This window comes from Phalacrocorax carbo, chromosome 9 (genome assembly GCF_963921805.1).
Source record: "Phalacrocorax carbo chromosome 9, bPhaCar2.1, whole genome shotgun sequence".
Taxonomy (NCBI): domain Eukaryota; kingdom Metazoa; phylum Chordata; class Aves; order Suliformes; family Phalacrocoracidae; genus Phalacrocorax; species Phalacrocorax carbo.
The window spans coordinates 10,299,279-10,323,357 of NC_087521.1; the positions used below are offsets into that span (position 1 = coordinate 10,299,279).

Sequence of the window (24,079 nt, forward strand, 5' to 3'; positions counted from 1 at the left end):
TGTTTCAGGGCTTACCATCTGACAAGTGGGAATGCACCGGTAGTGTCCCAAGGAGAAAGGTTGTCCCACAGCAAGCTAACCTTTGAAACTGGGACATGTGCCACGCGTGATCTAGTGATCAGAACAGGTGACTGGCAGTGAAGCCTTAGGAAATCTTTATCCTGCTCTGCTCATAGTTCCTTGCATAAGGTAGAGTAACTATTTTGTCTTCCTTGTGCTCCATTATGCACTTGTGTAAAATGGAGAGGTAATTAATTATGCATTTACTTTATAAGGCTCTTGTGAAATTTAAAGAATGAGGATTAATCTTGCAGTGTGACAGGGATTCCCTACTCTCCCAGCTTAACTCCTATGTTTGATCCCCATTAAATTGTGCAGAATTGTGAATGTGATGTGGGTCAGTGCAAAACTATTTCTAGGAATTTACAGAAAAGTTCCCTTCTGAGGGAAAACTGTTAATATTTATTCTTACCTGAAAAGTGATTCTTTTAAGGTATAATTGGCCGATTTTTAAAATGTAAACTAACAGTTACAGTATTTTTGGTTGCTTTATTTAATATTTGCAAAGCTCAGCCTTTTTACATGATAGGAGTTCAACATCAGCATGATCCAGTGAGGTATGTGTTCTCTCTCCTACTGCTCTGCCTCCCCACCTCTTTTCACTCCAGCTCCTCTCTGATCCAGAAGTTCCTGCCCTGCTGTGTAAGCACAATTGTGATTGTGCTGTAATCTGGTTGACAACATGGCCCAACAAATAGATTATATCAGCACAACAGAAAAAAAACCAAAAGGTACATTGTGATACGAGGGCAGGAGCTTGGTGGCGGAGGGGAAATTCCATAAAATGGCATTGCTGCAGAAACAAAATGAACTCATTTACGTGTGGGGAAATCATTCATATCTCTGGGACAGTCCCAAGGAAAGATAAATGTATACGCTCAGCCAAAGTATTGTACAAGTGTGCTAGTTTTTCACTGATTCACAGATTAGGGTGCAGAAATCAGAACATGCACACTGAATACATATATCTGTTTAAATCTGGATTATTTATAATAATTTTAACAAATAATAGAAAAATTATTAGCAGTGTGCTTAGAAAAAGCATTGGGACGTTGGGAGATACTTGATACAGTTGTGAACAGCTGGCTTCGACTCTTCCGCTGATCTCTGTGTAGTTTCGTACTTCTTTTTGGCTGCACACTGGCTCCATCAGTCATTTGCTGAAGTGCTGTGAACACAAAACTGTTTGCATTTTATGTAAAATGTTATGGTTTAGGAGAAGCTTGAGAAAGATCTAATTAAATAAAGACTGAGACAGCACAGGAATAATTTAAATGTAATTGATAAATGATGAAAGGGATCGCAAGCAGAACGAATTCAGCAGGTGCTAATGAGCATTAATCTCTTGGAGGAGGATCTAGTGATCTTCACAAACAGTTGATTAAAATGTCTGTGTAGTTCAGAAAGAAACATGGATCCTGATGTGCCCTGACAGGTGAAAAGAAAGTAAGACTGAATGCAATGATAGTTATCTCTATAATCCAGTAGTACTTCTGGTGCTTTGTTGTGTGGCCAGTGATTTGTGCAGAACAGCAACGATTCACAACTTCTTGCTACTCTGCCTCAGCCACATTTTGTCATATGAATTGAAGCAGCCAGTCTAACTATGCTTATTTTCCCTTCTGTGCAAAACGGCATGTTGTAGTTCCTGTTTTCAGAGAAAATGTGTTTTTATATGCTGTGCTGTCCAAATTTGAAAGATACTAATATTCATAAAAGGTCATTCTTTCACTGATTTTGTAATCCTCATTCTCAGGAAAATTAATAGCATAGGGAATATGTGCTGTATATTTTTTAATGTTTTACACAGATTGCCTTTTGAAAAGATTATCCAACTGAGCATCGGGTGTTTGCTGCCTAAATAACATAGGAACATTCAAAGGGTGCATTGACATAGAGTTTATTGCATATAGCATATTTGCACTGTGTAGTGGCAGATAATAATTTTTAGATAACTTTTGGAAATACTAGATTAATAAAATACTCTTGTCTTTTTAAGTCAGAGATCACTACTGCTGTTTTTTTGTTAACAGTGTTATGTTCAGTTTCCTCTATGACTAAAACAAGTGTTACTGTGTGTCTCATGTCTTCCTTTCTTGAGAAGCAGCCAGGTGTGGGAGTAGACATACTTAGGAAACCCCCCATGTAAGTTCTGTGACTCCCTGTAGACCACCCCTCTTAAGCACCCAAGCCTGAAATGAAATAAAATGCTCTTTAGTAAAGTTGCATTGGGCAAGGGAGTGTGCAGAAGAAAATAATTTTTATCTTATGAAAGGAAAAATCATTTCTATCTTCTGTGTTTTAGATGTGTAAGTAAAGGTTAATCTTTGTGGTAAGTAGAGGAGAGACAGTGTGCATGGTTATTCCTGTTAATTTTATTACGGTTTAAGCCTGTTTTGAGTTTTTCCATTGCAAAACTGTAGCTAATTTATACCAACCCCTCAACTTTTTCCCAGAAGCACTTCACACTAGAAAACCTCCTATGCTAATAATAATGTAGGAGAAGAAAGTCCATATGACTAACAGGTACAAAGTGACACCAATTATAACCTTCAGAAAGACAGACTTAAGGGAGCTGGATCCAAGCCATTTACATTTTTTATAAATTTGGGAATAGCTCCAGTTGAGCAGTCTGTATCTGGAAATCCAGGTGCCTTTGTGTTGAACCATTAGTGCAATTAAAAGGTATTTCCTTTTCTTACTGGGGGCAAACTCCAGCAGTTCAAATACCAGCAATTCTTTGCAATACCACTAGTGCAGCTATGTTCCCGAGACTCTTTTTGACTGATAGCCTGCTTTTAGCAGTTGTTTCTTCTGTTGTCCCATCAGGATGCTCTTGCTGGCAAGTTTTTCTTTGTGGTGTGGAATCAGCTTCTGGAGTGTTCTTTGAAAAATTTTTAAACTTTTGTTTTTCCACATGACTTTCTTCTAACCTTCCCTTAATGTAGCAAAATATCAGACAAGAAGAGAAAGTATTTTTATTTGTAATTTTTAAGAGGTTGCTTAAGTTACTCATGGTTGATATTTCTTCACTGTTGACTTCTCTACATGAAAATATATATATAAGTAGTAGTTACATTTGTAACTTTTACTAAGTTTAATGAACTCAGTTTAACAAGCCTAATTCTCCCTTGGTATATGTATCCAACTACTTGCAGGACTGGGCCAATGCATGAGAACTGGAAAATAAAAGTGACTGTAAACAAATAAAATTGATGACCCAATTTTTACTGCCCAGATGAGACATTCCAAAAAGAAATGTCAATACTGAAAAACTGAACTTCAGTTCTTCAATTTTTAATAACCTCATAAATTAGCAATCAAATAAATTATGTGACAGATGAGAAGATACGTTATTACTTAACATAGTTACTTCAAAAGCCTTCCAGTAAAATAAAAATGGTGGCTTTCGTTTGTATCTTTCAATTCTGTGTTCCAGTAAGAATTCTGAAATGTACCTCCAAAGATTCAGAGCATGCAATGGAGAGAATGCCATTTTTATTTTTACCTGCTGTTTTATAGGCAGAAATTACTGCATTTGGCCTTTTCCTGCTCACATTATGTCCTGTTTGTTTTAACTAGGGAAAAGTAGATAGTGTGCAGAGAAATAGCCCATGTTTAGCATGACCTCCTGGAAGCAGGAACGCAGTTCTGATAGGTACTGGTTAGGCTCTTGTGCTTTGCATTAGAGCCAAGACCCTAATGTCTCCATGAAAACAGAGCCTTCAGTCCCTCAGAGTCAATGTTGGTAACAGCATTACAGTTGGTAACAGTTAGAATTAATGTAGAAAATCTTCTGGCCTCCTCTCTCAGATCCTCAGATCCAGATTCATGCTGTACTTGATCTACCTGCAGGTGCTTTGCTGATAGGGACAGTCCCATGCTTCCTGTCCTCACCACCTCCAGCGATGTGTTTTCATCAGTCATTGCCTTTGACTCAGGCCCATCAGTTGTGTGGCTGCAAGCTCAACCCCGCAAAAAAAGTCTTTTGTTGGATCAGTGCGCTCATGTGTAGTTGTGACATTGTTAGATCTGATGCAACAGGAGTGGGAAGGTGCTGCTAAAGAGAGGACTGAGTGGGACCACCCTTTCCACTGCTACTTGCAGGTAGATCAAACTAAATGCATTGTAAAATTGTACCCAAGAGTTAGAAAAGCAATTCTTTCTAGCCCCTGAAAAAAAGGATAATGATACCAAATGGTACAGATCACAAATGGAAGGAAAAGGAGGGGAAAGAGTAAGAGGAGAAAGGCAGCTGGGGGTACTGCAGGGAGAAGAGATAACAAGGAAGAGGAAATAGCTAGAAAAGCAGGAAGAAGGATTAGAGAAAAATCAGGACATTATATATTGACAAATAGCGGCAGCAAATGCAAGTAAAAATTAGGAAACTCCTTTCCCTGGAGGTTGAACATACTGTCCTCAGCCTTCAAACATGATGCTTCAGTCTCAAGAATGGGCAGAATTTAAATGCCATTGCTTTGTGAGCAGTCCACAGTAATAAACTGGATGCTGAAAGCCAGAATCTTTGACCTCCATGAGCTCTGTCTGAGCAAAGCGGTGAGGGAAAGCCACAGGCACAAGTGTCTGTCCTGAGAAGCATTTATTGCTGAACAGGCACGGCCCTAAGAGGCTGATGAAAAGTCCCTCTGAAGGAAGGGACTGGCAGTGGGTTTGCCACCTCAGGATGTTGGTTCATAAGCGGGAGGCCAGCCTGGATGTGGCTTTCATAAACGCTTAATCCTGAGGTTGCAGATTTCCCTTTACTGCTGCTTGCTGCTTCCCCACAGGGCAGACCAGATCACATGTAGTTCTCCAATTTTGACAATAGATGGGGCTGGAAAAGCAGTGTGATTTAGGGCTCGTTCCTCGTCTGATACCAACAAAGGCTTCAGTGCTGAATCATTTCCAAAAGCAGGTATTACCGAAATCTCAATGTGATTCAGTTCCCTCAGCTGACTGTGAATTTCTGAAATCTCCATACAACTCTTCCTGAGTTCATTCACGTCATTCAAGCTGCAAAAGCTGGGAAAGGTTTATAGTAGCAATATATTGTCTGTGCGTTTGAGAGCAGCTTCCTAGAATGAATTGGGTTTGTGGTTTTTTTTTTTCTTTGTCATTAGGGAGTTAAATTAGTTATCTACTTTATTTGTATTGCAGCTAAGAACTATGGGAAATGAGGGTGTGCTAGAAGTCCCACTAGCTGAGACACAGATGTGAAAGTGTTTCCTGTCAGTCTGTTTTTACAGCTAAGAAAATCTTTGGTTTTACTTTGTTTTCTGCAGCTATTTGATGCTATCAACTGCCTGGCAAAAGACAATGCCCGGTTGCTTGTGCTGGGCCGCAAACACATGCTGATTAACTCTTCGAATTGGCAAAGAGACATTATGAAGGAGATGCAGAATAAGGCAGACTTCTTCTTTGCTGAAAATATGTAAGTTTAAGAAAATGGCTAAATGTAATGGAGATCATCACCTGGTTTATGTGCATTTCAAATCAGTATAAACAGCCGTAGGTTTTAGTACCATTACTAGTATCTCCGGCTCTGTGTGCGTGAAAGAGAAACATATCCCTTGCTATACTTGCTTAAAAAAACAATACATATTAAAAGTTGCATTATGAAGAATTTCATCACTTAGAATCATGTTGACATCTGTATGGTTTATTAGGATTTATGACTGTTAAAACCACCAAGACCACAGTGGCCTGAACTTACAGAATACCTAATAGCGTCAGCGTACAATTGTGGTCTGCTGTGTTAGCCCTTCTTGGGGGAGGATGAAGTTCGTGCCTGGCCAGTGTTGTTTGGTAGCCCAGGAGTGTGGAGAGTCTGGAGCGCTGACTTCCTTGATGCTCCCAGAGGAGAATATTTCTGTGAGTGGAAATAGACCCTCTGCCTCTCTAAGAAGCACAACCCCCTTGCTCTCACCCAGTCAAGCCTGTCTTTGGTTCTAAACTAGGAACATGCCTCCACATCTGTGTCCCCTCTCTTTGCCCGGCTTTCCTCAAATAATGAATCTCAGTTTTCCTTTTGTTCCAGCTCCACCTATTCTCCATCTGAGCTGGGCACTGTTGATCCTTCACCTGTCTCTGCCATTTCTCCTGTGACCCCAGTTCCCAGAACTTCTGACCAAGTTCCTTGTCCCAACAGCCAGTCCAAGTCTCTTCTGTCTGCCTCCTTGTTTCACATCTGTTCCTCATCCCCTCTCCAGTTCTGGCTCTTGTTCTCTTTGCTGTTGAATCACATTACTTTCTTTCCTGCTATGCAAGCACCAACAAAGGGAGCTCTGTTACCCCAGGTTGGAAATCCTCGCTAATCTTGTGTTTTGTCACCTACTACTACAGTAATATGCAGCAATCAAAAAGTGGTTTCAAGCAAAGTTCTGCTCAGCTTCTCCCCGGACAGGGTATCTCATGCCCACTACAGATGTATTTTTTTTCCCTAAAATTGTTTCAGTTTAAGAGCAGCTAATGCTGAATATATTTTCCAAATAATCGTAGTATCTTTTGGAAGTATATTTACCCATGTAAAGACAAAGATTCAGAGATTTGTGCTGTTGCCTACATTACACTTTATTTTCAGTTGTGATGATAGTTTGTATTCCAACGAAGTTTTGGGGCTACCCTTATGAGTTTTAGGAGTTCTGTTCCACACAGTACTCTTAAGTTATGTGGCAGAAGATTATATTGTTGTATTGTCAGATTTTGACAGGAGGGAAGAACACGCTGGGTAGCATGCAATTAATTTTTCTTGCACTCTAACTTTTGGTGCCCTGTGGTAAGCAAAGGTCTTTATTTTACCAGGAAACTAGAGTTAGTGATGGGAATTTTCAGCGTTGCTGATAAATCAAACGCTGATCTGAGATTTATTCATTTCCTGCAACCACTTACTGCCTTGTGAATGATATCTGCCTTTTCCATTTGTTTGTTAAGCTCTGAAGATGATGCCTTCTTGTTATATGCCACTCTTCGATCAGGCAAGCATTGCAAGTTTGTTACTAGAGACTTCCTCCGGGATCACAAGGCTTGTCTTTCTGACAGCCTGACGCGTCATCTGTTCCGGAAGTGGCAGCGTGGACACCAAATAGCGTTTTCCCCTTCTGTAGAAGGAAAGCATATAAAGTTTTTGGTAAGTTTTCTGCTGAAATCAGAAAGCGCACAGAACATATTCATTAAAGATACAAAATTTTAAACTCTGGAAGCAAAAAGATTCTTGTTGGAGTCTAATAAATTGACTTGTACTAATGGACTCAAAACTCCCATGCTTAATGAAAATCCACTGTATCCACAAAGCATGCCACAAACATGAAAACTGTCAAAAGGACAAGAAATGCTGCCTAAATGTTTAAAATGTAAATGCGCGTTTGTGTATACAAATCTCTCAATTTCTGTAAAACGTAAGTGCAAATATTTTTTCATTTATTTTAAACTTTGAAATACCTTATTCTCCTCTGTGGTGCTATTATAAAATACCATGCTTCTAACTCTAGAATAGAATTTCTTTCATCTTCATATTAAAGAAGCAGGAAAATACAGGTATTTCAGTATTCACTGTAATATTAGCCTAACATATGTATAAAGTTTCATGAAGGAAAGCCCAGAACAGTCAGGTTTATAGTCAGTATTCAGCTGTGGAAATTACAGTCTTCCAAGCATAATATCATCTTATAGCAGAATACTACTGTTATTGTCTAGGAGACATGCATCCTTGTGGGCCACGAACAGTACATTAACAGGAGTGCAGCTGTTTTAAGATTTTTCTAGGGAAAAATTCATCATGTGACATTCCGTATCATGCAGTGTTTTGTTATCTGGTCTTTCTGCATTGTTATTGCCTACTTAAAGGAATGCTGCGCTTATGCAGATTTATTTTCTTGCTGCTCTGGTTAAAATTGCAAAATAATATTAATCATTACAAACAGACCATAGAGATACAGGCTTATAAGAACGACAGCCTTTCATTCAATGTTGCCATATATACATTTATTTTTATGGAACCAAATACTGAATGTAGGGTTACCCGAGTATCACAGCTTTAGCTACACCTTGTTTATTTCTTTTGTACAAAAGGGCTAGTAACTTTCACATCTTAATTCCCTTACAAGTGATTTGGATGATTGATATTCCCAGTCATAGCTGTCTTCTAGGTTATTCTGGAAGCTGTCATGGAAAGCAGGCTTCCAAGATTATACATACAGAGTGATAGTATGTTCTGAGAACTGTAATTGCCAACCAGTAATGTTTCTTTTGTATTTGTGTTATATATGTTGAGTTAGTATACCTGTAACATAATAGATCAGAAAAATAGTTTATTATAATTGTTCGACTAGATGCTCTTTGAAAGTGTTAGTGATAAATCCTTTTCTTACATCCTCCTCAGCACAGAACAAGTCAGTTCTGTAAAGAGGTACACTGGAAGAGCAAGCACAAGATGTCATTAATGTAATTAAATCCTATCAGTTCAAGCCTATAAACTCCACATCCTGAGTTAATTCTCATATGATTTCATTTAACCAAACAGGAAAACAATCATTTTGCTATTTCTGGAAATTGAATGCATTATGTTCAAATTGTTATTATCTGGTGGAGATTGAAGACAGAATTTTAACCATTTATAATCACTCCTAGACCACAAAATACAAAAAGATGTCTTAGTTTTTCCTCCAGTACTGAAATTTAGAATTTTTTTGGTGTAAGGAAGTAAATGAGAGTTGCTATAGAGATGAATCTATGGAGATATCTGAGGTAAGTGTTGGAAGTTATAACTCCCTGTAACTGGCATTTTACTAATATATTCTGTAAAGACTAAAAAAATCTTGTTATCTGTCTTTATCCAACAGCCTGCTTTCTGTTATGACTGTGTGGTACAGACTACAGGTGATACATGGCATATCCCCTATAAAGAAATTTTTGAGAAAAAATATTCATATGAAGTACCAAGAAAATGGCTCTGCATTCAACAGAAAGGATGAAGAATGTAATTGCAAAAGCTGAAGCTGCCTTTTTTTCTAATCACTGTTGCTGACTAGGAGAACTCAGCAATACAATTATGGGATTAATGTGTGAGGCCTATAACTAAAGAAAACTCAATAACTGCATTTTGTCAAAATCATTCCTGCAGTAAATCTGTTAACATCAATGGTGGTCCCGCAGGGATGAATTAGGTCCATTATTTCCACCTTTACACGCGACTTCTGTAGCCTCTCAATGTGATTTGAATTAAAACTTGTTTTTCCCTCTTGGAATTTCGGGTTGTATTTTTTTAATCTTTTTTTTTTTTTCTCAAGCTTTTCATTGACACTGAAATTCATAAACTCTGTACTTCAAAGAAATTAAGCAGAACTTCCAAAATACCTTCAAAATGGGGACGGCTGACCTTGCAACAGTGTCGCACAATGTCTGTAGCCAACAAATGGAGCCAACGGGGCCAAATGGTATGTTTACCATTTTACAGACACACATAGCCTTAATACTTCCTAACACTAACTAGAATTAGAATAATTTTATCACATATAATGCAAAAGATTTGTTGTAGCAACATGTTAAGATTTTGATTGGAAGAATTAGGGAACAATGAGCGGGATATCACGTGGCTCTTTCACACTCTTAAATTTGCTGCTTCTGCAGGATTTCGTGTCACTGGAAGAGTTTGCTTATGGCAGTACCTGCATTTTCTCAACAAAAAATTAACATAACTAGAATTTCTTATAGGCAGTAATAGGACAAAATTGAATTTTGTATAGATCTACTGTATGTCCACATTGGATGACTCCATCACGTGCATGGTTTTGAGTAGCTATTACTCTTTCTTTGGTCTAAGTCAAATACTGAATCTTTGATTCCAAACACTTAAGTATTTTCTCAGTTACTTTTTGGCAATCTGGCTGAATGCTTGGTAAATACTTCCATTTTCCTGTCCCCTTTTTCTCAAGGGAAAAAAAATCTGGCATTAAACTCCAGTGTTAGAGAGCGGGATGGCTTTGTACATGGAAGGACCGTGAGGGCAGGAATCCTCAGCCAGGAGGAACAGAGGTCTTAAGAGACACAGAGGTCGTAAGAATCATCAGTGTGGTGGAGGGGATGCACAGGGATCGATTGCTTGCTGTCTCTTCCAGTACAAAAGCAGCATCAAATGGTGCTGGCAGATAGAAGGTTCAGATAAAAGGTGAGGTTTCAGGTGAAACCGCACAACGCGTCGCTGTGCTGAGCAACTCTTTGCCGCGGCATGTCGTGGATGCAAGAGGTTCACATGAGTTCAAGGGGAGACCAGCAAGGGCTGTTAAATAACCAGACACGATCTGTGCCTTGGGAAGTCCCTTCAGAGGGCTGGATGCTGGAAGAGGACTCGGAGAGTGTATCATTAAAGGCTCTCTGTAGTCTGAATACTTTACCTTGGGCACCCGCTTCTGGCCACAGTTGGAGACGGGGCACAGGACTAGCCAGGCTCTGCGTCTGACCCAGCCAAGACCTTGTGTTCTCTCATTCTCTGTGTTCCAGAGCTTGCAGCACAGCTTTCAGCATTTCATGTCTGCCCACAAAGTGCTTCCCTAATGAAGTGGTTACGCTCTGGTCTCTTGTAATATGTAGCCAGATGTTTTATTCTCCCATAGTATTAATAAGCAAGGGAAAGTATATAAAAAAAATTCAAGAAAGCAGACTTTTAATGTATGGCGTACACAAAAATGCACCTGTAATCTGCTATTTCAACAAAGAGCAAGCTCACCTAATAATACTCTTTTAAAACAGAGGTGTGGATACCAAAACACAGCTTTTCCAACCCTTTTAATGATGGACTTTAAAAGAAAGCCTTCCCGCAAAGAGTAGGGGAAATCCAAGATGCTGAAAGGCAAAAAGAGCAGATACTCATGCGTTTAAATTTGGGGAATTTCCCTTTGTACTGGACACTGATAAAAAGCCTTTTAAACATCACATTATAACGCAGCTGTGGCAACAGTTACTCATTACGAGTATTTTAAATACTTTTTTTGAGGTCAATGTATTTCTTTGTTTTAAAAGTCTACTCACTGAACACGTGAAAATGTTTTGTTTAGAAAATTAAGAGAGGTTTTGTTTTCCTGGCTGTGTGTACAGCTCACGGCCATGTTTTTCTCCAGTTTTCTGGTATTTCCGTGCGCATTCCCTAACGCGCCCCCAGCACGGTTTGAGGTTTTCCACGAACCGTGTCATTTGATGCGCCCCCGCTCGCCGACCCGCGGCCTCCAGCCGCCTTTCCGCCACGCAGCCGCGGCGGGCGGGCCGTCAGCCCCGCTGCTTTAACGCCCTGTCGCAAAGGCCTCGCATCTCGCTCAACGTGTAGGCGACACGCCGCCAAAGGACCTGCGCGCCGGCGGCGAGCGGCGCCTGCGCACTCCGGCCGCGCGCGGCCGCCCCAGCGCGCATTCTCGGCAGAGGGGTGGCGGCCGGGGGAAGAAGGGCCGCCGCTCTCGGGCATGCGTAGTGGCGGAGGCGGAGGTGACGGTGCGCGAGCTGTGTGCGCTTGGGCGCCTGCGCGGGACCCGTACCCCGGAAGCGCTCCGCTGTGCCGTGCCGTGCCGTGCCTGGGGAGGCGGCGGGGCCCTGCACGCTGTGAGCCGCGCGCCGCGCCGCGCCCCCGCCCGCCCCCGCCATGTCCCGAGGCTCCAGCGCCGGCTTCGACCGCCACATCACCATCTTCTCGCCCGAGGGCCGCCTCTACCAAGTCGGTGGGTGTCCGGCCCCGGCGATGCTGGCGCTGAATTGCCCCGTCACGGGCCCGGCCTGCCCGCGCCGTCGCCGCCGCTCCCCGCCGAGCGGGGCTGCAGCCACCGCGGAGCGCCTCCGCCGAGCCCAGCTGCCTTCGCGTGGGGGAACGGGGCGCCTCCCCGGGTTGGGCAGCCTCGGTTCCCCGCCTGGTCCCGTGGCCTGCGGGGAAGAGCCGCCGCGGCCCCGGTCCCGCCGGCGCGGGGGCTTGGGAGTGGGGTCCCCGCCTGAGATGAGGATAGCTTAGGGCAGGGCGAGCCCTCTCGAGTGTCCCCTGCCGCGGGGAGGCACCTCCGGGGGCTCCACGGTGCTGGATTTCAGGGGTTTGAAGCCCACGCTAACAGTTATGTAGAACCTGTTTATTCCCCACAAAGCATCTTTCAGTTCATCGTGCCTGGGCTGTGAGCGTTGTGCTTTGCGAGCTCAGAACTGCAATAGCTGTTTGAAATGGGACTTGAACCTCCTCAAACACTGCGTGCCGGAGTAACAAAGCCAGTGTTTGGAGGTAACCTCCGGTCTGTCTTGTTAGACCTGAATGCCATGTGTTCTGTATGTCACGGCCTGTGAGACAGCAGCAACCATCCTTTATTTCCACGCTTGGAATCACAGAATAGTTGGGGTTGGAAGGGGCCTTTAAAGGTCATCTAGTCCAGCCTCCCTGCAGTGAGCAGAGACATCTTCAACTAGATCAGGTTGTTCAGAGCCCCATCCAACCTGACCTTGAATGTTTCCAGGAATAGGGCATCTACCTCTCTGGGCAACCTGTTCTAGAGTTTCACCATCCTCATTGTAAAAAAAGTTTTCCTTATATCTAGTCTGAATCTATCCTCTTTTGGTGTAAAACCTTTATCCCTTGTCCTCTTGCTACAGGTCCAACTAAACTGTTCTGTAATTAAGCTATAGCCTAGCTTCATTGTTTTCTGTAGGCCACGGAATGTTTTATTCTTGTTTTTACAGTGCACCAGATTCTGCAGAAAAGCCTCGTAGTGCCCCTTCTGCAGAATATTCCAACAGCATAGTCAGCTCACAGTCCGGCAGGACAGTTCATTGAGAGTGCTCCTGAAGGATCCTCACAACAGGGCCAGATGAATTGTTTCGGCAGCATCATCCTGATGCCATCTTCCACTGGAGCTTAGTGCCTCTTCCCCAGCTGCGGTGGCTTCACTGCACATGTTGCGTGGCATGTCCATGCATCCATCTGTTCCCCAGGGAAGAAGGCTGCTGGGACCAGATAGCATGAATTGTCCATGGTAGCCAGTAGTTTCATTTGTGTCTGCCCTTGAGTTTTTCTCAGGAAGAAGGCTATGTGGAATAGGCCTCGTGGGTAGGCGGGCCAGTGTCAAGCAGTTCTTTTTCCAAGGCACGCCTAGGAAAGTGTCCATGCGTAGGTGTCTATACACAGATAGAAAGTTACCCGTACTAGATACCTACGTGCAGGTGATGTCTTATGTGGAACGTGTATAAGGCTTGTATGCAGCTTGCATAGTAAGCCTTATATGTATGGGTGGTAGGGGCAGCATTTCCTCATGCAGGGTGGCAGTGGCTCTGTGATGGAAGAGTCATGGGCTCTGACCTTCCATTGCCATTAGAACAAGCTGGTGCGTCTGCATCACCTTTCTGGCTGTTTCTCTGTTGCAGTTCTACTTGCTGGGAATGGTTTCTGCATCCTGTAGCAAAGAGGAAACAGCCTTGATTTTGTACCTCCTGGGTATAGCCAACCATTAGGTTAATGTGTGAGAAATGTGCAGTACCTCCGTATCTTTTACCTATGTCTTAGAAGCAAGTATCTGCATGTGTATTTGAGAGCATCTGCGCACAGCCTGAAGCTGTCTTAAAGATAATTTTGAGTACCTGTATGCTATGGGAAATAAAATACGTAGGTGTGTGTCGTTAACTTGAAGCAAGTATGAGCTCACTCTGCCTGCAGCCACGCTGAAAACTCAGGCGTGGTGCCACACTGGTGTCTCTGTTGGCCAGCATCTAGCCACAGCATGGGCAGAAAGCTCATGTTTGCTTGTGGACAGATATCCAGATGTAGCTTTGTTCGTTCTTTTGTTTATTCTTTTTGAATCCTATACATCCTTGTCCATGTGCTGTCAAGGATGGGCATGGACACGTGTTGCTTTAAGGCTGCCAGTAGGCTTGAGGTTTTTCTCAGCGGTTTTCTGGAAACACTGAGATTTCCAGCATAGCGATATTGGACTGAAATGCCTGTGCTTTGTCATAGATCTGTCTTCTGCTTCTGAAGCTCAAAAAGCTCACGTGCCTTTGAAGGAATATCATATTAGAAAAGTAACAGTTATTTCATCTATATTTCTTGTTGCTGTGGTTAAAATCCTTCAGAGTATCAGTGTTGTCTTGCCACCTATTAGTTCCAGTCTTGAAAAGTGATGTGTCACCTAAGTGGAATTTTGGGAGGTGAAGAAAATGAGTATGTTGAAATATCTGGTTGTTCTGACATATTTAGGGAACAGCAAGGGACTACTGCTTTCAGAAAGAATGGGTGTGCAGTACTACTGAAACACTTGCATAGCAGAAAACAGACTTAAACACCACTACCAATATATGTATTTGGATTTTCTGGGCTGTAAGAGGCCTTTTGGCTTGCCTCTTTGAAAACTGAGTATTGCAGGTAGTGATAGGAACAGGGTGAGAAGAGACTGCCGTTCAGCGAGCCTGCTTGTCATTACTTGTGAGAAAAAAGTTTGCAAAGGCACCTATTCTTCCTGCCTAAATGTCACAGAACAGTTGAGGTTGGAAGGAACCTCTGGAGGTCATCTGGTCCAACTCCCTGCTCAAGCAGGGCCATCTAGAGCTGGTTGCCCAGGACCACATCCAGGCAGCTTTTGAATATCAACATGGATGGAGACTCCACAACCCCTCTGGGGACTTGTGCCAGTTGCCCTCACAGTGCAAAAGTGTGTTCCTGATGTTCAGATGGACCCCCTGTGTTTCATTTTATGCTTGTTGCCTCTGGTCCTGTCACTGGGCACCACTGAAAAGAGCCTGGCTCTGTCCATCTTCTTTACACCCTCCCTTCAGGTATTTGTACACATAAATTAAGAAGTGTTGCAGAGCCCTGCCCTGGGGCTTCAAACATGACCAGTTTGTGGACAGTGCTAGTTCATGCCTCACTGGGATCTGTGCTTTGCTGCAGGCTAGCACTGATCATCCCTGGGAAGGTGAGTGAAGAGGTGAGCAGAGTTGTTCATCTAGCAGAGGGAAAGAGGGAACATTCTTTAAGGCATGTTAGGGTAACCAGTAAATGCTCTGGTGCCTGAGAGTAATAAATAAGGTGCCATAAATACATGGCAATCAGCCCTTCCACAGCACTGACTGAGCAGATTGGACATGAAGGTCCTGGTATTGCAAGATGTGTGTTTTCATTTTCAGATTATTCATCTCCTGTTGTGCAGTCTCTTCCGTAGATTTGAATACGGCTTTTAAAACAGCTGAGTTTCTTGCTCCTATTATTTTAGAAGATAGTTTTTCTAAATTCCAGTCTTAATCACATAGCTAACAAAAAATTCATCAACATAAAAGATTTTTAAAGCTGCTGTTCTTCAGGCTTTTGGAACCATTAATCAGGGGAAGTTTATTTCATGGATCATGTCAGGTAAACCTCAATCCATGACATTTATCTGAATATTTCTGTTTAGTTGGCATGTGCATAGGTTTAATTTTTAAAAGTTAATAAAAGCACAGTGTTTGAATGTCAAGTCAGAAAATGTGATAGTAAAGTTAAAACCCATCTTCTGTGCCTGGTCCATCATTTCAGTTTTCGTCTGTATCAGTTAAAATCTACAAAAGAAAATTATATCCTTGCAGTGATGATAATGCTTGACATACTAAACTTCTGCATGCTAAAAAAATCTTATTTAAGGATTTACCATTATTGTAGATTAAGTTTGGGCTGTTTTGGTCAAGTGCAGAACAGTCTTGTTTTAAAACAAATTCTGTTGCTGTTAAGCATTCTAACGGAACAAAAAGGCATATTAGTAGAAGTATTTGAAAGAAGCAGTGATTTCCTGGTTTAGGAACCAAAAGTGGTTTTGTGAAGAGAGTCAATGACTTAATTCTCATCAGAAAGTTCTTGTATGCATTGTACTAAAGACCTTAAAGACATTTATTGCATATTGCATGTATTGCACAAATATTAAGGTATTGAAAAGGCCAGGATTTGGTGAGATTTGGTGAGATTTGGTGAGATTTCTGCATTGAGGGGAGGTGCGTCAGAGTTATTTGTACCAATATCTCTAACATTGTTTTAACTTTTATGTATTTTTCTAGAATATGCTTTTAAGGCCATAAACCAAGGTGGACTTACATCTGTAGCTGTTCGTGGGAAAGATTCTGCAGTAATTGTAACACAGAAGAAAGTACCTGTAAGTAGTCAGTTTTTGAGGGAGAGGCTGGAAGGAGATGAGAAAAAAGGTGGGGGTGAGACTCTGCCACAATGTTGTTATATTTATTAGCATTGACATATGTTGCTGTTTGAATATCTTACTATGATTCTGCTTATTACAAGTTCTAGCTCCTTCTAGTGCTCATTTGTACGTTTCTTCACCAAGTACTGTAATATTGGGTTTCTCGGTAGTTGTTGAAAGGATAAAGCTAAAATACAAGGCTGGTCCTGCTGTACTTTAGCATGCACACATTACTCTGGCTTGTAAGGGCTGAGTTGCTCACAGTCAGTTTCGTGATTTCTTTAATTCCTACTCAGAAAATGTTATACCAATAGCATGCGGGACAGATTTTCCTGAGTGTTTCAGCACAGCAGTGATGTATTTGTTGACAAAGAGGGAAAACCCTTGCGTTTGAAGGGCAGCATGCAATAAGAGCACAAGTTTTTGTATGTATGTTCTCAAAGTTTCATCAGAGGGAAAAGGACTTCAATGCTGGTCATGCTCTAGCTGCCATCCTTTTCCAGGTATTTCAGTTTATCTTCCCTATTCTCCTACATCTTCCTTTGCATGCCTTTAGCAGTAAACCATGGAAAGCCTGAAAGACAATTTTTAGCTGTTAGTTGATTCTTTGGGCTCTTCTGTAGATACCAAAGCACCCAGAGTCTTTTTTGGGTTTTTTGTACTTGAAGGACAGTGTTTTCTATTAGAATATTTCTATTTCCTTTTTAGGACAAGTTACTGGATTCCAACACAGTGACTCATTTATTCAAAATTACTGAAAATATTGGCTGTGTGATGACAGGAATGACAGGTATTTAATTCACCGTCGTCTTAAGTATGTGAAGTGTGTCAGATTTTTCATGTAGTTCACTATCTTTGCATCAGATAAAACAAATAAGTGCTCTGGGAGATTTGTCCCACTCAGTCTGCTTTTGGAGAACTTGTCTAGTTCTGATGTGTATATTTAAAGACAACTTAAAGTTGGGCCTGGAATTTGCATTCTCAAGCAATGCCAGGAAAACATGGTACATGTTCAGTGAAATTAATATTAGTTCTTTCTGTCTAGCTGACAGCAGATCCCAGGTGCAGAGAGCCCGCTATGAAGCTGCTAACTGGAAGTACAAGTATGGCTATGACATCCCTGTGGATATGCTGTGTAAAAGGATTGCAGATATTTCTCAGGTCTATACGCAAAATGCTGAAATGAGGCCTCTTGGTTGCTGTAAGTACAGTGCATGAAGTTAATCTTTTCCGTTTCTTGTCTAAGCTTGCCAACTTCAAGTATAAGAAATTCTCACCCATTTTCAAATTGTGTGAGATATGGTTGCAACTGAAGGAGAAAGAGCCAAATGAAAGAGCAGTGTTGGAAGTCTTGAATTGGGCCATGATTTTACCATTGGCTCAGGGTTTGAACAGGGGTAAATGAACTAGCCTCTTTAAAACGTGTGATACTATTTCACCTAAGTTTTTGGGGCCTAGTCTGTTTGCAATGCACGGTGTTGTCTGTGAATGGGAGATGCTCTTTTGACCCGTGTCTGTGTCTGCGTAAATACCACTGTTAAAACAGACATAGGGAGAGTGCAATTATGCTTGTGCAGATCTTGTGGTTTTTCTATCTGAGTAGTATGTATAGGACAAAAATCTTCATAATTTTTGCTCTTAACCATGATATACGTAATGTAGAGAAGAAGCGCTTAAAAATATTTCAGTTGCAAGTATTTCTACACTATGCTTGTTTTATAACAGCAAATGTAGCTTAAGTTAAAAAAAAAAAAGTGTGTAGAGTTGTTTTTTGTAGATACTCCTGGTCACCTCTGTGTTCTGAGGTTGGTTCTGACTTGTTTTTTTTCTCTTATATTTGGCTGTGAGCAAATTACAACTGTACTGTTAGGCTGTCCGGGAACTGAGATAAAAGACTTAATGTTTCCTCAATTACTTTTTCATTAAACATTCTGTCTGGGTTTCTTTTTGTTTGCTTGGGTTTTTTTTTTTTTCTTTTAAGAAGAATAGTTTCAGAATTGATGAATCACTTCTCGTAATCATAGTAGACACTAGCACTTCTCACTAAAGCAGTAGCATTGAGGGTTGCACCACAGTTTCCATGATGGGGCAATTTTCCCATGCTTGTAATGTTCAGGAATGATTATTTCTTTCTTCCTTTGGCATTTCCCATGCCTTGATACTACTGGAAAGTGATATTTTTTTTTTTAATACATGAATAAAAATGAATTTTTCTTAACTTCCCTTACCCATTTTTCTGAAGAGATGATGGGAAATTTTTTTTCTGTTGTAATAATAGCTGCTCAGAAGCTTATCAGCTACAACCAACAGTTAAAAGTTACACAAGTGTAAGGAGAAAACCTTGATCTTGTTCTGTTTTGGGGAATTTTTTTTTTTTTTGGTAGGTATTGCTTTTGAGTTATTTTTAATATGCACATTGCGATTATACGACAGTAAATCTAGAAGTGTGGGTGAACATAGATGCATTTCAGTGATGTGACTAGTTTGTGTTACTTGAAGTCTGTCCAACTTTAAAGCATTTAGTCAAATGATCTTCAAAGACTCAGTTTTGTGTTCTGATACTTCCACGTTTCATTTCAGATGTTTTTTTTCCTTAAAAGAGGAAAAGATGTAATGTAGTGCTTTTCAGGATTGCAGTTGAGAAATGTAAAGTTGATTTTATTTTTTTTTTAATATTTCCATTAATTTCAATGTATTTGTAGATTTGCTTTCTGGTAAAAGGCACGTGTTAATAGAACTATTGTTTACGCCTTTAAAGTGCCATAAAATACACAGGAAATGAACTGTGGCTGGGGTAACTGTATGGGGATTAAACTTTTGTTATTTCCTGACTTTGTGGTTCTCCACACACTGAGCATAGCAAAAATGTTTCTTTGTTTAGCAAGTAGCCTTCTTTGGGAATGATAGAAATCTAGTTTGCACTAAATTGAGTTGTGCATCTGGTAATGAGATGCTGGTAAGAAATTACAAATTAGAGAGAAAGAGGAAATCACAGCTCTAGGTATTGGACTGGTTCCCAAAAACGTACTGCTGTGCATGCACGTGTTTCATGGGAGAGCAGTATCTATTCTGTTCTATTCATTGAGTTGAATGAAATTGCTAAAACTGGGGAAAGAAGTAAATAAACAAATTTTCTCTTCAAGGTATGATTTTGATTGGTATTGATGAAGAACACGGCCCTCAGGTATACAAGTGTGATCCGGCAGGTTACTATTGTGGATTCAAGGCCACAGCCGCAGGAGTTAAACAGACAGAGTCAACCAGTTTTCTTGAAAAGAAAGTAAAGAAGAAATTTGATTGGACATACGAACAAACAGTAGAGGTAGGCCAGCAGAGGGAAATAAAGACTTGTTAAAGTATTTTTAATGATACGGTGTATGTAGGCCTGTGATATAAAGGAACGCAGTTGGGCATTTCCTGTTTTCTTACAGTTCTGTATTGCTGCCAGAGCAAGTACAGCTGCCAGAGCAAGTATAGTTATTCCAATGAGAAAATTGTTTTGTTTTGCAAGTGTTTAAGTGGTCATCTCATCTGCTTTTCCTGCTTTACATTAACTGAAGCAGAATTTATAATTGTAGGACTCCCACTGCAGCTGGTGGTTGGTTACTACAGTGCTTGATTCTGAGGATACCAGTACAATTTTCTTTTAGTGGCACTTACAACAATCTTCTTGTTAAAAACCATTTCAAACAGGATGGGGTAGTGCTTGTCTGTCAGTTTCGTAAATATAACACAGTTGTTACGTGTGAAAATTGTTGTTCAAGGCCCATTATAAAAATGTATCCTATTTATAAACTAGGTCAATGAACTTACTCTGTAATCTTCCCTACTTTTTCACTTGCACTGTAGAGATGTGCCTAAACAGTCCTCTCCATGGCCCACCTGTTTCTACTGCCAGGCCTTGTTCTTTTCTCGTAACGTTGTGTTTCCTGCATCACAAGGTCAGCAGTTGAAATGAGGAATAATAACCTAAGCAATTGACCCCCCTCTAAGATTAAACAGAGTATTGTACTAAGATCCATGTGAATGCTGTGCAGATTCAGACCTTCAGCTAAATTGCTAAATTACTTCTGAAGTCTACATTACTGTGAAAGTACCATTTAAATGGAAAGTTCTTCAGCATAAATTCATGAGTTTTATGTATATCTTAATAAGTACTGATTTCCTTAATATGTGTTCCTTTAAAGATTAGACCCCGAGAGAGTTGAACAATCATAGCATACTGAAATTGAATGTATCTGAAATTCCCTCAGAGACCTTTTTTTTCTATCTTGGCTAAATAATTTTCACATTAAGTGTATTTTTCTGTCACTGCTTGATTACACTGTGCATGTCTCTTAGTTGAGCAGTTGGAGGTAGATGAAACAATCTTTCATATTCTTGTTTTTAATTAATAAAATTTATATGGTATCATGCAAATACTTAATTGGTAACTAATCTGCCAGTCAGCTCCTGGATGCGCTTCTATACCTTTTTGTTGTCTTTGTTAAACTGCTGAGATTGTGAATGTAGATCAGAGACTGCTGCTCTAAAAGTCAGCAGTGATGGGCAGAAGCAAGTCTGTCGAGCAAATGCAAGGATCACAAACGTGATGCTCTACACACACAAAAAAAGAGCGTTTTCTGCCTTTTTTTTTTTTTTTTTTAAAGCTTGTGGTGTGTTAGACATGATGCTCCGTGGATGAGAGTTTTGGGGGTTTTGTTGTTCGGGTATTTGTTTTTTTAAAAAACCTGGCAGTCTCCTGATAAGCCATCTGTAGTCTTACAGATTTATTGCAGTATCAGTGTATTTTCACCATATTGAAAATAAACTTCAGAAAAGTCTTGTCTGGAGTTCTGCATTTCCTAACAAATTACTGATCAGAATTAAAGGCCAGCATGCGTGAATAACTGATTTGATAAGCATCTGGCTACATAGCTGTTTTATGGAACTTCTTTTTGTGCTCAGTGATCATTTTATGAATACATCTTTAGCATCATTATGACCCTACTGCAGGGTTAAGTATGAGTGAGGTTGCAAAGAACACCTTTTAAAACAGGTGATGATTAGCGTGGAAAAAAAGTTAAGCCATGAAATGCAGCTTTTAAAAACAGCTAACATAATTTTAATTACCAGAAGAAAAGCCAAAATGGAAGCTATGCAAGTGACATGTACTTTGAGTAACCTTGGACTGTAATGATGATTTGCCACTAATGAAACGTGTTCTGTCCTTGGGACCTGGGGTTTTAATCTTTGTATGATAAAAAGTTTTGGGTTTGTTGTGTGTTTTTTCTGCTACAGATATGACATGTCCCTTTGGGTTTTGTAGATTGGGTTTTTTAAGGAGAGGACCAGAAAGGAACTGTATTCTGTAAGAAGGGAAAAGTATTTGAAACTTTTCAGCTGAAGTTTTGAGGTGGAAGGAAATAGCTTAAAACTGGAAGGAAGGGTAGTTGTTAATGCTGTATGTCTATTTAAAAAAAAAAAAAGCCTTAGTGCTGTTTAATGATAGGGGGTTTTGTCATCTTTCAGACAGCAATAACATGCCTGTCTACTGTACTATCCATTGATTTCAAACCTTCAGAAATTGAAGTCGGTGTAGTTACAGTGGAAAATCCTAAGTTCAGGTAAGTGATCAGTGTTGATAAAACTTGGTGTGTTTCTCTGGGTATGTGTGATTAGTTTTAACTTCTTATGTAATGGGAAATTGAGGAAAAGAGGTAAGTGTCAGAAGTTGGAAGTTTTGGAGTTTTGGTTTTATTTGTAACTCTTCAAAATGTGTAGGGGTAAAAGGCACTGTAAAAAAGATGTTAACACAATTTTAAATATTTGACATTTTAAGGGATCCGGTAGAGAAAAGTGTTGTCTTTTGTTTCTTAAAAGGGTATTGCTTTATGTGATGACTAAAATGTAGTTACATCTGGTCTAGAAGATTTTTCATTCTTAAAAGAATAAAAAATTTTCTCTGGAGTTCACTTACAAATTATAGTCAGCACAACTGACACAGTAAAGTCTGTTCTATATTAGTGAAAATTTTGCAAGTCCCTTTTTTTTTAATCCTTTTCAAAATGGGATCTTTAAATGACTCTAGCTCATCTTGCAACTGCACTAGTTTTTAACATCTCCAGTTAATAATTTGTATGATTTGAAATATTCTATTTACATTTGACAAGATAAAATGATCCTGGATTTAAAAGTCATAGCAGTGATTTGCAACTGGCTGAACCTTTACTTTCTGAGTACACTGCATTCCCACCTAGCATGAAAGCAGGACACCTGCAATTTCCTCCCTCCCTGGTTACTGCCTGGATGCGAGTGCAGCAAGCACACTGTGTGCAGCAGGGTTACTTGGTCAGTCTATCGGGACAACACCTGGAAATCTTCCTGCTGAGGGCTATACCTCACATCAGATACAGTGTCCTTGACAGCCTTCTCACATCAAAACGTATAGCTGTGGAAGTATGCATGAAATGTGGGATAATAAGTTTTGGGGCTTTTTTGTTAATGCGAAAGGACCCTCTAGGTATGTCTTACCCAAAATTTAGTTAAGGCTGGCTTGCTGCAGAGGAGTTCAGTTATTTCTGCCTTAGTCTTTCATTACTTGTTTTAATTTAGAAAAAATAGAGGAACAGCTAGGTGGGAAAGAACAGTCCTCTGCTGCTTTAGTCTAGCTGCTTGGTAGGTGGGGACTGGAGACAGGCTTCAAACCTTTGGGTCCTACAGGTGCAGTCTTTTGAGTGATTCCTAATGTGTTTAAAGTTGATGTGGTGGTGATGGGTGGTTTGCATTTGGTGGTGTGTGTTCAGAACAACAGAACAGCACAGCATTTTTGAGAAAGCATGCAGGAGCTGCATTACCCCTTCTCTACTGCTGCCTAAGGGTCAAGCGTTAGCTTTCTGCCAAACTTAATTCACCAGTCCTATGCCCTTTTCAGAAAGGATGGATAACAAGCAGAGAGAGGAGGCTATGAAAACCTGTGTCCCCCTTGGAGTAATAATACCAATTACCATGCCCATTCTTCTCACCAGGTCCCAGCTTGAAAATACGTTACTCATGAGGAATTACCTGTTCTTTTTTCTACCATTTATTACCTCTTTGCTCTCCAGCACCTTTGATTCTTCTTCTATTATTCAAAAAGAATTGGAATTGTCGGCCTGTGGCCCTGGCAGCGGGGCTTTAAAGGGCTGAAGGATGTATTGTATAAAACTTACTTGTGTAGATACTAGGTTGTAATATTGAAGGTTAAGGGGAAGAATCATTTAAGCTATTAAAGATTTCTTTTTGTTCTTTCAGGATCCTTACAGAAGCAGAGATTGATGTGCACCTTGTAGCTCTGGCAGAGAGAGACTAATTAGCATTCCCATTTCCATTGCCTGTGCTTCAGGCCAGGTTATTTGGTGCAAAGAAAACACTTGCTAATGGCTTTAGATTATGAGTGGAAAACAATGTTTGCTTTATGTTGTAATTTACTCTGTACAAATAAAACAGAGGTTTTTGAAATACTTGGTGTCTCCTTTTAATGTAATTTTTTTAACTTTCAGTTCTATGAAATTGTCATCATAATGCTTGATGATTTTGAATGTTTTCTGTGATTATTGCTTGACTTTTAGTTGTCTTTTAAGGTAAATTTTATACTCTACGCTGTATTTTTCATCTGAGCTATTTGGCACCTAGTGTAAAGTTTTCTATCAGATTATGGTGTGTGTGTGTCTTGAGATAATGCTTATATTTACTTGTATTCTCTTCTTGCCCTAATGTTGAAAGGCTTATAACGTTACTGGTTTAACTGTGGGGAAGTTAGGAAGATCTTAATGTTTGCTCAGGTGTATATGAGGATATAGAACAAAAGTTGAAGGAAAAAACTTGAGCTGCGATTC

At 40.4% G+C, this 24,079-nt stretch overlaps 2 protein-coding genes across 2 annotated transcripts; both read left to right on the top strand.

Moving 5' to 3' along the window:
- Positions 1-742: 742 nt before the first annotated feature.
- PRORP (protein only RNase P catalytic subunit) lies at positions 743-9,302 on the top strand. The gene is made up of 4 exons (XM_064460050.1): positions 743-791; positions 5,272-5,491; positions 6,991-7,186; positions 8,898-9,302. Exons 1-4 carry the CDS (start codon positions 743-745, stop codon positions 9,027-9,029), a joined length of 597 nt encoding a protein of 198 aa, XP_064316120.1. The 3' UTR covers positions 9,030-9,302.
- Positions 9,303-11,553: 2,251 nt separating this feature from the next.
- On the top strand, positions 11,554-23,704 carry PSMA6 (proteasome 20S subunit alpha 6). The gene is made up of 7 exons (XM_064460270.1): positions 11,554-11,759; positions 16,087-16,181; positions 16,932-17,013; positions 17,269-17,424; positions 19,367-19,545; positions 21,735-21,829; positions 23,496-23,704. Exons 1-7 carry the CDS (start codon positions 11,684-11,686, stop codon positions 23,551-23,553), a joined length of 741 nt encoding a protein of 246 aa, XP_064316340.1. The 5' UTR covers positions 11,554-11,683; the 3' UTR covers positions 23,554-23,704.
- Positions 23,705-24,079: the final 375 nt, after the last annotated feature.